The 17,666-nt window shown below is 36.6% G+C and overlaps 1 protein-coding gene across 1 annotated transcript; it reads left to right on the top strand.

Annotated features, from left to right (window-relative positions):
- The first annotated feature begins 5,894 nt into the window (after positions 1–5,894).
- LOC140037345 (kinesin-like protein KIN-14U) lies at positions 5,895–8,729 on the top strand. Its single transcript, XM_072081471.1, has 9 exons — positions 5,895–5,983; positions 6,140–6,301; positions 6,405–6,511; positions 6,667–6,848; positions 6,942–7,106; positions 7,198–7,416; positions 7,554–7,591; positions 7,699–7,826; positions 7,917–8,729. The coding sequence occupies exons 1-9, from the start codon at positions 5,920–5,922 to the stop codon at positions 8,526–8,528; spliced, it is 1,677 nt and encodes a 558-aa protein (XP_071937572.1). The 5' UTR covers positions 5,895–5,919; the 3' UTR covers positions 8,529–8,729.
- The last annotated feature ends 8,937 nt before the right edge of the window (positions 8,730–17,666 follow it).

Here is a 17,666-nt window from a genome sequence, read left to right as displayed (position 1 = left end):
TATCGAAACCAATAGGATTCGATATTGGGTTTTTAGAAATAATGCTATAATGTTACTTTTAGGAATTAGAGATCCTAAGTTTTGATTTCCCTAACCCTTCTCCGCTTTTTAAATCCCATCATTTTCCTACTAATTTTTTTTAAAAGAGTTACTCATAAAAAATGAAAAAGAAATGCTATAATCATTTCATAATATTTTAGTATTAATCAAATCTAGTCTTTTCGCTATGTTTATTGCCTTGGTTTTCTTATTTTTCTTCCTTGAATTTTGCTTTTCGCGTTTGCATTTTGAGTGCAAATGTGGAAATCAATAATCACAAGGTAGAAAAAAGTGAATAGTATTACAATAAAGGATAATTTCAAAAGCCTTTTCCAAGGTTTCTGATAATTTCGCATTGCACACCTCTACATTCAAATATTATACTTATTGTGCTTTTTTAGAGACTCAAAATGACTATAGCAATCTTCATAAACTTTGCAAAAAATTCTGGCCATAATTTTTTGAAAAAGGGAAAAAATAAGTGATAAAATGCTTAACAAACTTGAAAAATGTATCACCAAGAATCTGCCCATTGCAAAGTACTGTATTACCCCTATGCTGCTTCTTTCCAACAGCTTCAATCCACCTTTTTTTTCACTATTAAAAGTTTTCTTATCCTTTCCATTGTCCAAATCCCCATGTCTCACAAATTTTAGTGTTAATAATGCTTTTTAATTGACCCATCTCTCACTCGTTCCATTTATTCTCAATTTTTTCTCCGACAAAAGTTTAATAAATAATTGCAAACACAAATATACAATAGTAAATTTGGCCAAAGGAATATGGAGGGAATGATTTAGGCCTGAGGCGAGACTATTTAAGAATAGGAGAAAAACAAAAATATATACATTGAATAATTTGATTAAAATATAAGACTCCTTAAGGGAAATTTGAGGCATTAATATGACTTTTTTTTCCCCTTACATCAGCCAAATAAAACCTAAAACTACCATTCTAGAAAGGTATGCATAATTTTTTAGGGAGCTAACTATATTATAATTGTCATAAATCTTTCGGGAGGTTTGTGAAATTATCCCTTGGAAGAAAGAGGAGGTATGTTGACATGAGATCTCACAACATCTAAGATGAAAGGTTACGAGGCATAAAAGAGATTAAAAAAGTAATAATTTGTGAAAGAGCATTACACTGGAAATATTTTTCCTAAAGAAGGTTATTTTGGAAATAAACTCCTCGAACTAGTAATGTCCTTAACATTTTGACCAAAAAAAAAAGGTATAACTTGAAAACTTGACCGTTTTTTAAAAAGAGAGGGATAACTAGCTAAGAAATAGAAAAGAAAAATTATGGTTGTTTAAATTATAACTTCGGGGTTAATACCACTTTGTCCTCCCAAATTTTGGACGATTACCCACTTCAGTCCCTAAACTTCAAAATGGGACATTTAAGTCTCTAAACTTATAAATACCTCCCACTTAAGGAAAATTGTTAACAAATCCTGAATGCCATTGGTGGTCGAAGTGTCCCATTTTATAAGTTTAGGGACTTAAGTGGGAGGTATTTATAAGTTTAGGGACTTAAGTGGGAGGTATTTATAAGTTTAGGGACTTAAGTGTCTCATTTTGAAGTTTAGGGACTGAAGTGAGTAATCATCCAAAGTTTGGGGGGACAAAGTGGAATTAACCCTAATTGATGATATAACCCCTCGATTGAACAAAACTCTACAAAAAACTGTAGTGGCTTTTGAAGTGTCTTCGCAGAGTCCATTTATCGAAACACTCATACAAAAAACTGTGAGTTATGAAAGGGAACAAAACTCTACAAGCTTTTTTATTAAAAAAAAATAAAGGCTAAAGGTAAATCAAACAAATTCGAAAACTACCAATTATTTCTACACACTTCCACACAACAATTTCTCACACTTTCGGTGGTAAATCAAAGAAAGCACATGCATCAGGCAAAACTGTGATGAACTTGCGCAATTCATCCACAATCTCTCATCTCCTTGATTGTAATTAAGATCGATCACTTGCCAAATCTCCAAAATTTAGCTGCCACCAGTTAAATACTCTCAACTAATTTATCCCTGTGCCCAACATGCCAGAAACACAAAGAAAGTGGAGAATTTGGAACTGCAGGTCTAACTTGCCTGTTCAATCAAAATGCCAAAGATTCAAGATGCCATCTTCTGGATAAGAAATCCACCAGTTTCTGGTGGATTAGCAAAGCCCAATCATTTATTGCTTTTCTGGTATTTCAAACATAGGTACAAGAGCTCAAAATATTTGTCTACGTTGTTTCAGATTAATTGATAGTGTGAAGATTTTAACAACTGGGCGAGGGTTGGGTGGTACGGGGGAGGGAGTGTAAGTGAAAAGTCTCGAGTTCGAGTCCTCCTACTTACATTTAAAAAAAAAAAAAAGCAACTCAAGAAGCAATAATAAATTATACTTGACTGCATTTTATTCATTTAAGTGTTTACCTACTGAAATTTGGTTCCACACCACGGTGAGGAATATGCAAGCCTGCTTGTCTCGATCATCTAATTAGAAACAGGGTCTCATAAGTTGAGTTGTTGTCTAGTAAGCTGTGAAATTCTTACAATAATTGATGTAAACTAGTACAATTTTAATATAGAACTTAAATTTGTAATTTATGTAACTAACTTTTTGCAAAGTTCACAATTAGAAAGAAATTATATGAATTTACATCTGATACTGTTAGATTTACATAATTTGTTTGAAATTGAACTTGTGAGGCTCCAAATCCTCATCTAATCTCGTACCAGATATTTTGCCGGCCAAAACACGTCTTGATATTTTGTATAGAGTATTATTAAACATCGTGAATTAAGAATACAATTTTTTTTTTGTCTCAACAAAAAAAATGTATGACCACACACTATCTTATGATCTATCACAACTTCACACTTTCATGTACTAATTTTTTTTTTTTTTTTTTTTGTACAATGAGGAATATTTGATTGAACAAGACGAGAACCTATCCAATTAACCATCCACATAAACAACAAAAAACATTTTAAGGGGAGAACTTTGAACATCACATTATTGTATATGTAATTCTAGGATTGAATATTTTCATCGATATTTCACTCTTTGTGCATTTATTTATTTATTTTTCCTCATTCAACTTTGTGGCAACAAGGACAACTCTTGAGGACCAAAATGCACTCTATTCTATTGAAAACCTTTTGTTATGACTACACAATAAATTGCATGCAAGGACTTGGGTATTCCACTCCTGGCTATATACGATCGTACATACCATGTTTACAAAAAAAAACCCATATACGATTGTACGTATCATATTCGCATGTGAGAAGGGATGAGTTGGATGGTTCAGCAAAAGGGAGTGTAAGTGAGAAATTCTGATTCAAACCCTCCTACTTATACAAAAAAAAGAAAATTTTTATTCAAAAACTAGTTTAAAATTAATAAAAAAAGAATTTCAAACAAATATATCAAGGGTTTGACAATTACTGACATCATACTACTTTACTTAACATGTACATTTGCCTAAAAACCTTGTATGCAAATAGTTTATAATCTTGTGGGAAGTGGCATATTTTAGACCCTAAGTATGGTTGGGATGCTTCTATATATATAGAAGATTTAACTATTAACTAGTTGAAGGGAAAATTACTTGATTAGTCCTCAAAGCATTGCTGAAATTTTAATTTAGTACATAAGTATGAAATTACGCAATATCATCTTCAAAATTTTAATTTTCTTTCCTTTTAGGTTTACTATAGGTGGAGGCTGAATTTATATCAAAGAAAAGCATGCATTTCCATTTATTGTAGTGTGTAATCAACTCATCATCTTTTGCATTTGTCTTTGTTACAGGGCATACATCGAAATTGTGTGATTCTTTTTTTTTTTTCTTCAAAAGATTGATTTTCAGGCTATAATACAATACAAATTTTAAACATTAAGGACTAACTGCACTCCTTCATATTTTAGAACTATATTAGAATTTTGAGCAACTAAATTTGCTATACTTACTAGTGTTAGATTAGAATCAGGAGATGGTGGGTGGAAAGTATTGGAGGAAATTACAATAGAAGGCCTTGGAATTTTGTGAATTTTGTGTTTTGATCCTTAACAATAATCAAAACATAATATTAGCTCTCATGTTTCATTCTCAGTCACCAATTTGGTTCAAAAGGTCACCTCTCTACCATGCGTGTTAACTACACGACAAAAATAGCCACACATGACCCAAAAAAAAAAAAGAAGGAACAAACACATGCATTAATCACTAAGTTCAAGTGTAAGTTAAAAAAATAAAACAAATCTTATATATATTGACAGCGTGTACGCTATCATCGTTATATTCATACAGGTATGCAAAAATTTATATAATTGTCATTCATCCAAAACTGATAGTATATACACTATTAGTGTAGAAAATATTAATCCCAATAAATAATACATATATAGTTATTTAACTTTTTTTTTAATCTCTTCATTTCAATAGCTATCTAAGTTGTGTATTCACACATGCTAATCAACTTTTCTGCACAAAAAATTGGTTTGATACATATAGAGACCAAACTGCATGATTTGTATGTAAGAAACTAAAAAGGAAGGAGAATTGCAGACATGAGGGACCATTTTTGCAGTTTTTCCAAACACTAATCCAAACCATTGGTGAGTGGTTTTTCAGGAAAAGTACACATAATCCAACAAAATCCGTTAGTATGCGCACTTAAGGTTATCCCATGATTTATGTTGTAAAGCAAAAAGCTAAGCCGGCAGAATTCAGAAATGCTCACTTTTCAGTGTTCCCTCCTCCGCTCCTTCACGCTCCCGCCCCCTTAAATCCATTGTTCTAAAAAGTAAAAACATCTCATGTCAGATTCTTACATCTCAGCTTAATATTAGATCTGCTAACCAACTGTCAGGTTCCCTTTCCTCTCTCTGTCCCTGTTTAGTAACTGTTCAAACTTTTTTTTATTGGCTATTGTAACTTCCTAACTGTCCAAGCAGCTTTTCAGGTTTTTCCACCTCCTAATCAGAGTCCTCATGGAGTGATCAATCATTGCATTGTAAAAAAAAAAAAAAAGTATTTGAACGAAAGAAAACTAATCACCCTGAATTCTAGGGAGAATCCAAAAAATTCAAACGTTGTTGCTTCAATCTTCTACCATATTTCCTCAATTTGGGCTCCCAAGAACAAAGGGTGTTTGAAAAGCTTTGTTCTACCATACTTAACTATTTCTTGCTCTTTTTTTTTTTGCGCTTGAAATCTGGGATGGCTTCAGTTTTACTCCATTTTTAAATTGAAATAAAATATGTCGTGTGCATATATGTATGCATAGTTTATACTACTAGGACATAGGATCTGCTTTGTTTGTTGATCTTACAGGTTTCTCCATGTGGGTATGTTCAGTTTTTTTATTCTTTTTTCTGAAAATTAGAGTTGAATACAATCTTCTTTTGAAAAGAAATTTTCTGGGTTTTCCTTGAATACCAAAGCAATCAAAGCATTTCTTCATTTCTTGAAATATTTAGATTTTTCTGGGAAGTGAATATAAGGTTTGTATTTTTTGGCTGAGACTTTTGAGAAATGTTCATTTCTTCTGAGAAAGAACAGATCTCATTGACCGTTGACAATGGGGGATGTTTGGTAAAAGCTCTTCTAATGGAGTCAAATTCGAATTCAATTAATGGGGTGTCTGCAGCTCCTGGATTGGATGAATCCTCGGGAGAGGTTTCTGGGACTTTTGCAGATACTAATGCGGTTGCAAAGCAGGAAAAGGATCAACTTGAACTAAATATGAAGGATTTAGAAGGTAAAATTTTCTGGGATTCCGATTCTTTTTGTGGGATAATATCTTGCTTCATTATCTGAAAATGTCTCTTGTTGGGTTATGCAGGAGAGATTGAGAGTTTGAAGATGAAAGAGAGATCTCTAGTTGAAAAAAGAAGAACAGCACTTAATAAGATTCTAGACATTAAAGGTGATATTTAATGTTTGTTTATTTATGATTTTCTTGAACAGTCCCCCCCCCAACCACCACCACCACCACCACATTCTTTTTAAATTTTTTCTTCCTTTTTGGATGTTTCTGTGCTTCTCTGTTGTTTCTTTGCTAAGGAATGGGATTCACTTGTAGGTTGCATCCGAGTATTTTGTCGTGTTAGGCCCTTTCTATCTACAGAGAAGAGGACATCTCTGCAACCGCTTTCAATTGAACCAGAGAAAATTGTAATTAAATATGGTGGACAGAAGAAAGAATTTGGATTTGATAAAGTCTTCCCTCAAGAAGCTAGCCAAGGTTAGTTACTAAGTTTCGTTTCATTTTCTTGTGTTTTCCCAAGTTTGGCTGGTTAGCTTTTCTGGGTATATAAAGGCTTTTATTTTATTTAAACACTCTGTAGAAGATGTATTTGTTGAGGTTGAGCCAATTCTCAGATCTGCACTTGATGGGCACAATGTATGTATATTAGCTTATGGACAAACAGGCACTGGCAAGACATATACAATGGTTAGTTATTCAGTTCTTTGTTGCCTGAATGTGAATTTTATCTGCTCATTTTAATTTGAAAAGACTGTCATCAGTTAGTTTTGGGGCAAAACATTTCAATCTGATGCTGTATGGGATAAATGATAACACCAAACTCTTTGACTGTTGTTCTTTAGGATGGAAAAAGTGAGTCACCTGGAATTATCCCTCGTGTTCTTAAAGCACTCTTCAATAAGACATCCTTAGAGAGCTGCACTTCCTTTGCATTTTCCATCAGCATGGTGGAAGTTTATTTAGGTAGTCTCAGGGATTTGCTTGCTCCAAAACCATCCTGCAGATCTTATGCTGTATCAAAATGGTAATTATTCTCAGACACCTTATTATTAATGCCAAGAGACAAGAATGTATTCGACATTTAGTTTTTAGATACTTTTGGCTGACTCTACTACAGCAATCCCACTATACAAATAGATTCAAAAGGATCAGTTGAAATTGAAGGTCTCACTGAGGTGCAAATTTCAAATTTCACAAAAGCAAGTTGGTGGTACAATAAGGGGCGGCGTGTTAGGTCTACTTCATGGACTAATGTGAATGAGGCATCAAGCAGATCGCACTGGTAGGTTTAGGGCTTTATGGGCAGATTTATTGCTAGCTATTAGATTATTTGACTTGATAATAATGTGATCTATTTAGCTTAATGTGTTTAGCTTAACAAGGATCTCTATACACCGCCTTGGGGATACTTCAGGAGCCAAAGCTGAAGTAAGCAAATTGTGGATGGTTGATCTTGGGGGCAGTGAGCGCTTACTGAAAACAGGAGCTACTGGACAAACACTTGATGAGGGGAGGGCTATCAATCTTTCTCTTTCAGCCTTAGGAGATGTCATTGCCGCCCTTAGAAGAAAGAAAGGCCATGTACCATACAGGTGCCTGCTCAGTTTATTTTTGTTATTGATCTTTAAGGTGAAAGTGCAGTATGTGGTTCTAAGTTCTTGAAACTGTTTGCAATGGCTTCCCCATTATCAGAGGATTTATAGACTAACTAATGGATAAACTTCCACAGAAACAGCAAATTGACTCAAATCCTGAGAGATTCGCTAGGTAAAAACAATTGCCTTCATAAATTTCAACTGATTATGTTGTGTCAGTGATTTTCATTTACTGTTCAAATTGCAAATACCTTGTGTACCTTGATTCCTTTACTTTAGGTGATCGATCAAAAGTCATGATGTTTGTGCATGCGAGCCCACATGAGGAGGATGTTGGAGAGACATCTTGTTCGTTTTCTTTTGCTAAGAGAGCAAGAGCAGTGGAGTGCATTAGAGAACTTTCAAATGTATGTGTTTCAAATATCTTTGTCACCATTTCTTTGTTCCTTGTACAAATGACTACAGATCATAACCTATCCTTAGCACATTTCACTCAGGAGCTGAAAAGGCAAAGAGAAAAAAAGATTTCTGAACTTGAGGATGAGATGAAAGAAGCTGAGGAGGAGTGTCAAAAAATTCGAAAACTGATTCTAAAGGTTGAGTATCTGCTGCCTGAGAATAAAAGTATTTCTTTGGTGACTTGTCAAAATCTTGAAGAAGAAGAAAAGAATCCCACCAGCCCAAAAGAATATTTAGGTGAAGTGTTGGGGACCCCTAGAGTGTCTGCCAAAATTATTCGGAAGACTGTTGGAAATTCATTGCCTCGATTCATGAATTCTACAGTTGCTAGTCGGCAAAGAAAGAGCACTGCAGAAAGAGAGATGATTAGCAAAACAAGAAGTGTTAGATCAGAGACTCGAAGTTCAATCCAAATTTCAGGGTCACAGTCCATCAGCTGTTCTGATCCCCGATTTAAAGGGCTTTTGCGGAAGGCAAACAAAAAGCCAAGATATGGAGAACCGATTAGTTTGCTGATGGAGGATGCTAAATGTGAGGGCCTAGATTCAAATTCGCCTGCCATGACTCCATGCACCACAATTGCTTCTTCTGATCCCTACTTGAAAGTTGGACTTAATCATCATAGAAGAAGGATGTCTGATGTTATATAATAGAAGAAGGAAAGTGTTAACTACTTTAGGTCCAAAATATGTGATTTTTTCACTTTCAAGATGGCTCTTACCGTTCTCCTATTTTTCAAAGGAGCAGTGTGTTTCTTACACTTACAGGTTTTGGATAAAGATTTGGAATTGTTTTCAGCTCGAGGGGATCATCGAATTATTTGTTCCCATGATCCTCACTCTGACATGTTTTATTTGGGATTGAGGTCTTTGAAATGTTCACTTTGTGCCATACATTTAAGCTGCATATAATGTAAAATCTTGGTTTGAACTTTTTGATAAATGGTGCTTAAACATTTTCTGTCTATATTTTTCAATCATTAAAGCTGTCATAAAGCTATCCAGCTTCTCATTCCTTATCCCATTTGGATGTTCAATCTTTCGTGTGCTTTAGAAGTAGAACTTCATGTTTAACTTCCTAGCCACTGCTCTTGGTTCATTGGATTCTTGAGAGGATAGGACCTTTCTGTTTTGCTTTATATGTTCTGCAACTACCTTGCAGAGTTCTCTACTTTTCTCCATGTGTTGATTCTTTACTTGAGATTGTCAAAACTTGGTTGGAGATTTTCTCTTTCTCATCTTTTCTTTGACAAAACTATTTGGAAAATTTTTAGTGCATTCAATCTCAATGTGGTAAGAGACCAAAATGGAACAACTATCAGGAACTTCTATTGGAAGGGAATAAATTTCGACCCTCATTCCCTTTCTCTGCAATAACAAACCATTTATATGATCATTCATTCAGAACTTCAACTACGAAGTCATTCCTGAGAAGGTAAATGGTCCAGGGTCTAGTTATTGATTTATTATACGATGATTTCTTAGATAGTCCTGATGTGTCAAGCTTATGCATTAAATTACCAGTCTATAGGATGATTTTCCTTTTTTTTTTTTTATGATTATATCAAAAGCGATTCAAGGTCTTGCAATGAAAAGGGGGGAAAAGAACTGTTTGAAAGTTGAGCCAAGAAACTCAAAGTCACTTAGTTAATGTTTCTGCTAACTAAATCAAAATTTGAGGACTGACATGATGATCTTTCTAATAGAGTTGCTTGTAGTACAAATTGAAAAATCTACCTGAGTTGAGTGAATTATACAAGAAATTTTCAATATTTGTTTTGCTCAAGATTCTCAAATTCCTCTCAACAAAGTTGTGATTTTTTTCCCATTTGTTTTGTAAGTACTTCATATTTGTGAAATCTACATAACCCATACAAGTCAAGTGCAAAGAAAATGTAAAACAAGATATTAGTGTGTTAAACTTGTCGTAAAGGTAAATCTTTGATTTTTGGCAAAAAAAAGAAAAAAAAGTTTTTTTCAAGCCAGGCGCAAAAGAAAAAGAGTGTATGTTTAGAATCGAATAAGAGGTAAGGACGATTATTGTTGGCAAACTATGTACGAAACAAAAATTTTTTCGAAGGATATATGAACCAAAATTGATTAACAAGACCAAAATGAAGACCAAAAATGCAATTTGCCTGAATTACATCTTGTTGAAAGGGTGCTAAAATGTTATGAAATCGTTAAGCCGATAATTATTCTTGCCCCTCTCCCTTTCATGATGGACCTACCACCTTCAAATTGATCAAACTTCAGTTTCACTCAATTCCTAATACTTTGACTATGGGGCTTGATATGCCATCAAGTAAATAACTGCATAATTTAAATCTGCCAGCTCAAAACAAATAATTGCACCACATGCATTTCATTCGGCTGGTGATACTGTCAGAGCAAAAATTAGGATTCCGAGCAAATTTCTGTTCATGCGACAACTTTGCCCATACTTAAGATTTTGCAGTTAAATTTCAAATTTTTGGGATTTCAAACGAAACTCCTAAATTTTAATTGCTTCTCCTACATTTCACAAATCAATTAATCATTCCTTGTCTACCCCACAATGCTTACCGTCGTCATTCTCCTTGCCCCTGTGTTTGGATTGCAAATTTATCTCAAATAATATTTCGCTTATATCATAAACACATTTTCCAATCCACCTTTTCATATTCCCAACTACTTTTTATCTCACACACATTACATCACAAAAATTGTTACAGTAATTATTCCAAATAATATTTCAAATAATACTCTAGCCAAACACACCTGACACCCCAATTAGCAATGCAAGCAACAAATTAGAACCCAAATGAACCTTGTGAATTGTTTATTCATTTCGCACCTATTGGCGACTCTATCAATATCCTCCACTACTGCGAATCACTTCTTTTTCTTTTCTTATCTTCTGAAATTGAAATCAATGATCGTGAAGAAAGAACAAACAAATGGGTTCCAGAAGACATTTGTTTTTTTCCCAAGCATTTAATCACCCTTTTATTTGTTGAACTTTGCATATTATTTGTTTGGAAAAAAAGTCAAACGGGAAGTTTGTCAATTTCAATTAGGGAAGATTTAGGCCTGGCTTGGATTGCATTTTCTATCGGAAAATGCTATTTTCTGCAGGATGGGCCCCACATTTTTACAATGGAAAATACCCTACGTTTTTCACAGCTTCAGAAATTACCCATAAAAAATTTTGGACTGTTCGAACTGTAGCTAACAAGACATATACCTGTGAATGGTCCTCACTTTATTACTTTGTTGTAAACGGTCAGGAATCTTGCATCAATGCTTTTTTGGGTTAACTTTTGTTTCAAAACATATCCTTTGAACTGTTTTCCTTTTCCGCCATCTCAACGCACTCCTCTTTGGAGATTGCAGGGATCATTCACATCCCAAGATTTGTCTATCGTCTTGCAGCAGATTAGCAACCATTTACTCGGTCGGCAGTAGTTTGTGCCGGGGGAGAGCCTAGTTAGTTTGGCCGTAGATTGTTGCTACTGCGGCTCAAACGTTGCTACCTAATGGCGGTGGCGGAGGCCTATTTTTTCGGCGGAGATACTACATACCAGGTTCGTAGCCCTTTTATTTTTACTAGATCGAAAAGCAGCATTGTTCTTGAAGAGGAGAAACATACTGCTGAACTTGTGCATTCGCTAATTAGTACTGTTGAATGGATTTGTACATTGGTGTTAGCTGTACGGATCCGCCAAAATGGCAGGCCATGCTGGCCGTGGTTATTTGGTTGCCGAAATTGACGTCACTGTTTAACCAATGCAATGATCGTAAGCATTGTATTTGTGGGTAATTTGGAGTGCACATTGTATTGAATACATCTACATTTACACTATTTCCCTTTGGTTCGTGAAACATAGCTCCCTATCCTGCTTAATCCGCCATAATTTCTGAATTGTTTGTCGATTGTTTTGGGTGTACCAAGTGTATCTGTTGTAGGGAAATTTGCTGGTTTGCTCTCTGTACATCACGATAATATTGTACCTACATTTTTTTGGATTGGACTCTGACATACAAGTACCCCTTACGTGAGTGTGGTTACGGGTTGCAAATTTCTCTATGATTGCCAATATGAATCTTTTCATTTCAAAACACAGATATGAAGCTGTCTGTGTTAAAATTTGATGCCATTGTTTGTCATATTCTAGCATCTGAACACGCCCCTGCTGAGGTCATATCGTTTGAAGTGTGTATTGTATTATGGGTGCCATGAATATCCATTATTAGTATCAATGCTTGTCACCAATTGTAAAATAAGCAACCTTTTCATAACTGGAATTATATAACAAGAACGTAATTTGATTTATTGAAACGGGGGCCTGTTGTGGATCCAGCTCGGGGTCTTTTAGAAAGTTTTTGGTATTGCTATCCAAACCACTATTTAATACAATTGAAACAGGCCAGATGGTTGGTTAATATTATCAATGACGTCTTATGTTCTGAACCTTTCGGCAACAGAAAACTTTTTTAGGTACGTCTTTGTTTTGGTTGCATTCCTTCCAGGCATTGGAATACCCTCTGATCTGTGCTGCATCTATTTCGATCGCCTGCACACCGTTTGATGTCTTCGAGTCCCCATAAATTAAAAGGCGAATTACTTATGTTTGCCTTGTATTCATGGGTGCATAGTAAATTGTCCTAGTAGTATATATGTTACTGCTTTGGGTTGCATTTACACGTACTACACCTTATTTTTCCTAACAGTAGTCTTATCGTTTAGGAACCTCCCCTACGCCGTGTTCTAGTACCAGCAACTGTTGTCAATCAGAGAATGGCTCAAACGACTTTGAGGTGTGCTTGAAGTACTACCACAATCGTACTTCCGCGCAGGTTTTTCAAAGACAACCCTATTTGTTGTGTGGTTTTTAATGCCTTTCAATATTGCCATTAATGGTCGATTGATACTACTTTATTTGAAATTTACGTCTTAGATGGCCCGAGGCAAGACTAATGACAGTGGAGGTTCTAGTACCATAGCTAAGTGGGAATTCGAAATAGAGTGCTATTATGTTCAGCTGTTGCAGGAACACAAAGAAGTTGGCAACTTGTCTAAAAATAACATAAATACTTTTGTGTTTGAGGATGTATGGAATAGGTTGAACATAAGGTTTAGCCATAAGTCATACGATTATGAGCAAGTGAAAAGGAAGTACTACAGTTTCATGAAGGTTGCACGACTATTCAAGGAAATTGGGGGCCAAACTGGCGTAGGGTGGAATGAAACATTAAAGTGCTTTGCTGCACTAGATTATGTTTGGAGATACTATGGCCAGGTTAGGGACTTCTACTTAGTCAATCCAATTATCTAATACTCTTTACGATTGTCGCGTCCAGAAACGTCTTAATTTGTTTCATTCACATTCAAGCTAAGGCTGTTGCGTATTTTGTGTAGGACAAAGACATAAGTCTTGTCAAGAATCAGCACAGCGACCATTACTGGAATTTGGTTGAACTTTTTGAAGATATTGGTGCCCTAGGAACTTACGACTAGTCTTCGAATGACCCACCTCTAACTGGGAAAGAGGCCCGATCAAAGCAAATGAACTATGGTAGAAATGAGGGTAACTATACAATAGGTACAGAGGAGTCTGCGCCAGGGTTGGAAACGCCAATTGATGTAGATGCTGAGAACTGCGAAGCGGTCTTGACAAGGAGCCACAATGCCGGGGTGCCCAGAAGGGGAAGCGTAAGAATAGTCGAGGTACTTCTTCGTTGCAAGAGGGTTCAAGGTCTTTGTCTGAAAAGAGAAAACGTGATGAAATATATAATCGTGCTTATGAGGAGTTTGGCCTTGCAGCTAAGGCAAAGCGTGAATACTACTCCAGTAAGTCTGGATCATATAATTCTCCTGACCCCAATTCTCAGTACTCCGCCGCCAACTGTGTACAAGAAGTGGACAAATTGGAAACATTCCTCCTTCCCGGCCAGACCAATAAGGCATACGCTTTCTTTAAGGAAGATGTATGGAGGCAGATGTTTATAGCAATGTCTGCTGCCCAGAGGATTTCATGGATTAATAGCATGTAACGTGATAGGTTGTTGATCTAACAAGTCATGTTGTTCTCTCTAGGCCTGTTCACCTTCTACTTGAGAGCACTTGGTCAATTTTAACATAGGTGGTTGTACGCTTATGCAGAACGAATTTCGTGTTATATTAGGGATTAGTTGTACTTAGATGTTGTCCGAACTTGTATTTCATTGCTTTGTAGGGCAAAATTGATGTTACATTTTTAGTTTTCTCCGCTTTTATGAACAGTTGCCTGTTTTTTTGGCATTGAGTTTTGTTGTATGAACTTGGTTTCCATTTGCGCCTTCTTTGTTCACCCAAATATATCTTCTTTTTCTCTCTCTCGGCTGGATATCCTTCAACTCTTCAAACTTCCAATGCACTAGGACCAACTTTGTATCCTTAACTGGAGACCATATCGTTTGCAGGTAAAAGCCACAATGCAGAATGCCCTTGAACCACAACATGGTGATTCATCGTCAGATGATGAAGAATTTGAGTTCTTAGCTTTGTTTGGTGTGAATGCATCTTTGAATCCATGTTACACAGTAACTGGTGTGGTTGGCGAAAAGCGAATTTGTCATGACTCTGCACAAACTGGAAAAGACTGGATCGATAAACTTAAAGCAGGACATCATGATAGAATGCAAAATGCCATGAGGATGGATGTTCCTTCTTTCTTAAAGCTATGTGAAATCTTACAAGCAGGAAATTTCATTAAACAAGATTATCGCAAAAGGGTTCAAGCTGAAGAGGCTATATGTATGGCTTTACATTGTGTTAGTCATGATGAACAGCACCGAAATCTTGCAGAGAGGTTTCGGCACTCCACTGAAACGATCCACAGGAATATTAAGGAGGCATTGCAAGCTATTGTGCGTTTAGCCCTGATTCTGATAAGTCCGAGGGACGAAATTGCTGTGCATCCCAAGATATACAGCAGTAACACCTTCTATCCATGGTTTAAGATAAACACATCTAATCGTCCCATCATATTTTACCCGTTCTCTTGGCTACAATTTCAGTTGATAGTGATGCGTTTGGTAATTGCCCGCTTTTAATACTACTATACACTTAACTTTGCTCAAATAATAGGACTGTATTGGTGCTATTGACGGCACTCTGATTTTTGCCTCTGCGTCATTGACTCGGCAACGTGCTTTTTGTAGTAGAAAGGGCGAAATTTCACAGAATGTGCTAGCTGCTTGTGACCACGACATGCGCTTCACTTATATTTATGCTGGTGTTGAAGGGAGTGCACATGACGCTAGAGTTTTTCAGCATGCTGTCCTATCCCCTGATTCTTCATTTCCAATGCCTCCTACAGGTTAAATTAGTCTTCACAATTTGCTTGGTTTTACAAGTATCAAACTGGTCATTACTCTTGATTGTGTAAGCTCTCTTGGCCTAATTAACAGAGTTTGCTTTTGTCTATATTCTCAACTAGGTAAATACTATCTTGTGGGCTCGGCGTATAAAAATATGCCTAATTTTTTGGCCCCGCATAAGGGCCACAGATACCAACGAGATCAGTTCGGCGGGAGAGCAGGAGGACCAAGAGGCAAGTATGAGTTTTTCAATCATCGGCACTCACAACTTCGCAATGTCGTTGAGCGGACCTTCGGAGTGCTAAATGCTAGATTCCCTATTTTGAAAGGGCCAATGCCAAACTATTTGATGAGTAGACAAGCAGAATTGGTAATTGTCTGTTGTGTATTACATAACTTTATTAGGGATGAGCATCCACATGATAAATTGTTTGCAAGGGAGTCCTGCAAAAATGAAGACTTAAATGCGGATCCCGATGCACAACCTCAGCAAATTGACCTATCTGCTGCGGCACAGCGTGATTGGAATACTTTCCAGATGGCCATAACTGGTCATATGTACGACCACCGGAATGAAAGAATATAGTTACTCCGGTGGCAAAATTCCATTACGCCCAAAATTAGAAAGTGCTTGCTGTTCTTACTGATGCTTTTATATATGACTGCTAGTAGCTATTTTTGAAAATGAAAATGGCCGTACATCTAGTGTATTTATGCAAGACTGCAACACAATGTAAACTCGTGAGAACTTGCTGGTTCTGTGTCTTGAACGAACTGTTCTGGTTCATTGTGCTTTTGCGTATAGAAGTATGCATTGTGAGAAATTGCTCTAACGGAAGGAATATTTTAAATCTGTATCGAGAGTGTTTCTAATAACGCTTTACTTAGAGTGCTGCTCTATTGGTTGTGTTATATAGATAGATATAAACTAGTTATTGTGTTGGCAATCCTACTGATATGAATAGAATTTGGTAATTGGATGTTCGTGGTTTAGAAGTTTTGAATGGTCAAAACCGGGGCGAACCCCTACAAACACCGGCGCCAGTTAACACAGGACTAATTCGAGTCAGGCTAACAAATCATATAACAATTGGCCTCTTATAGGGCAGACAGATATCGGCGCCGGAGTTTTATCGATTGGGAACCCCAGTGTTTGTCTGCTTCGCAAACATAACGACTTTGGTTACACAAACACTGGCGCCGGTGTTTTCATTTGGGCCTGCACCGGTGTGCGTCTGGTTCACCAAAACGAGGCCCAAACTTTGAGAACAAATACCAGTGCCGGTGTTTTTCAGCCGGTCTTTGTCTGATAATAATAGCCAACTGTTCTACAACTGCTACCAGATTCATTTTTTCTAGTAGTATAACATCGGCGATAAGATCCATGTAAGATCGGCGTCGGTGTTCTGTTTTAACAATAATTGGATGTTCGTATTTCTGGAACCCCTTCACTTCTATTTGTGTATCTGAAGGTAGGGCTGAATTGCACTTCCAAACACACCGTATTGGCCGCCGCACTTAACGACTATTGCTCCGCCCAAATACTCCTGCGGTCGAAAGACCTCACTTCGGCACTATCAAGGACGCACCGCCCATCTCCGGTTCGGCAGCGCACACCAGGTTCATTGCTCTGCTGGCGTGCGCAGGTAAGTTCACTGAGACTCATACTTTCTTTTCTGTCTTCCATATTTTCGCTTAATGGTTTTCAGGGAACACGTCCTATCATGTTCCTTCTTAATATGGTTAGGGTTATGGCTAATTACTGCGGGGGACGAATTCGAACCCCAATTAATAGATTAAAGTAAAGTGTTTCCCTACCAAAGTTGATGAAAGGTCATGTTAAATAAATTTAAATTTAGATGAAATAGCTATGGACTAGTATGCAATCTGAGAGGAATCGCAAACCCATATGGTTTGAATATCTGTGATGACAGAATAACATAATCCCTCCAAAAACAATCGTTATTCCTAGGTATCTTGTAATGCAAGCTGATGTAACATTCGTTACCCAATAATGTATGTGTGTCAAGTCAGGATCAAACTTTGCCTTTTGTTATTTTCAGCTGCTTAATTGAGTGAGATGCAAATTTATCTACGGCTTGGGGCTAATGTGTGTAACAAATTACATAAATTGGATGTTGGTTTTGCCTGATTTGGTCAGGGAAGCAGCGTTGCAAACTCAAAAATAGGAAAAAATGCCACCTAAGACTAGAAAAACAGTCGTGGCCAAGAGGAATCGGGACCCTTTTTTTGGTGGTAGCACCAGTCAAGTCCCCAACTTTGATGCATCTAGGTTCAGTTGTGTTGAAAACCAAAATTGGTATATCGTTCGGGCTAATAATACGATTCTAGTTGAAGTCGACCTTGATCCAGGGTTTGATGGCATATATCATTTTCGTAAAAAGTTTGAAACAATGGGTTGGAACTGTATGTTGAATTTACCTC

Source organism: Coffea arabica, chromosome 2e (assembly GCF_036785885.1).
Source record: "Coffea arabica cultivar ET-39 chromosome 2e, Coffea Arabica ET-39 HiFi, whole genome shotgun sequence".
NCBI classification, from domain to species: Eukaryota; Viridiplantae; Streptophyta; class Magnoliopsida; order Gentianales; family Rubiaceae; genus Coffea; species Coffea arabica.
The sequence above is the reverse complement of the archived record's forward strand: the minus strand, read 5'-3'. Positions and strand labels throughout refer to the sequence as shown.

Coding starts and splice junctions, on each gene's coding strand:
- LOC140037345 (XM_072081471.1), top strand. CDS start 5,920: ATGAAAGAGAGATCTCTAGTTGAAAAAAGAAGAACAGCACTTAATAAG. Junction 6,849..6,941: donor TCTTATGCTGTATCAAAATG/GTAATTATTCTC, acceptor ACTCTACTACAG/CAATCCCACTATACAAATAG. Junction 7,827..7,916: donor GCATTAGAGAACTTTCAAAT/GTATGTGTTTCA, acceptor CATTTCACTCAG/GAGCTGAAAAGGCAAAGAGA.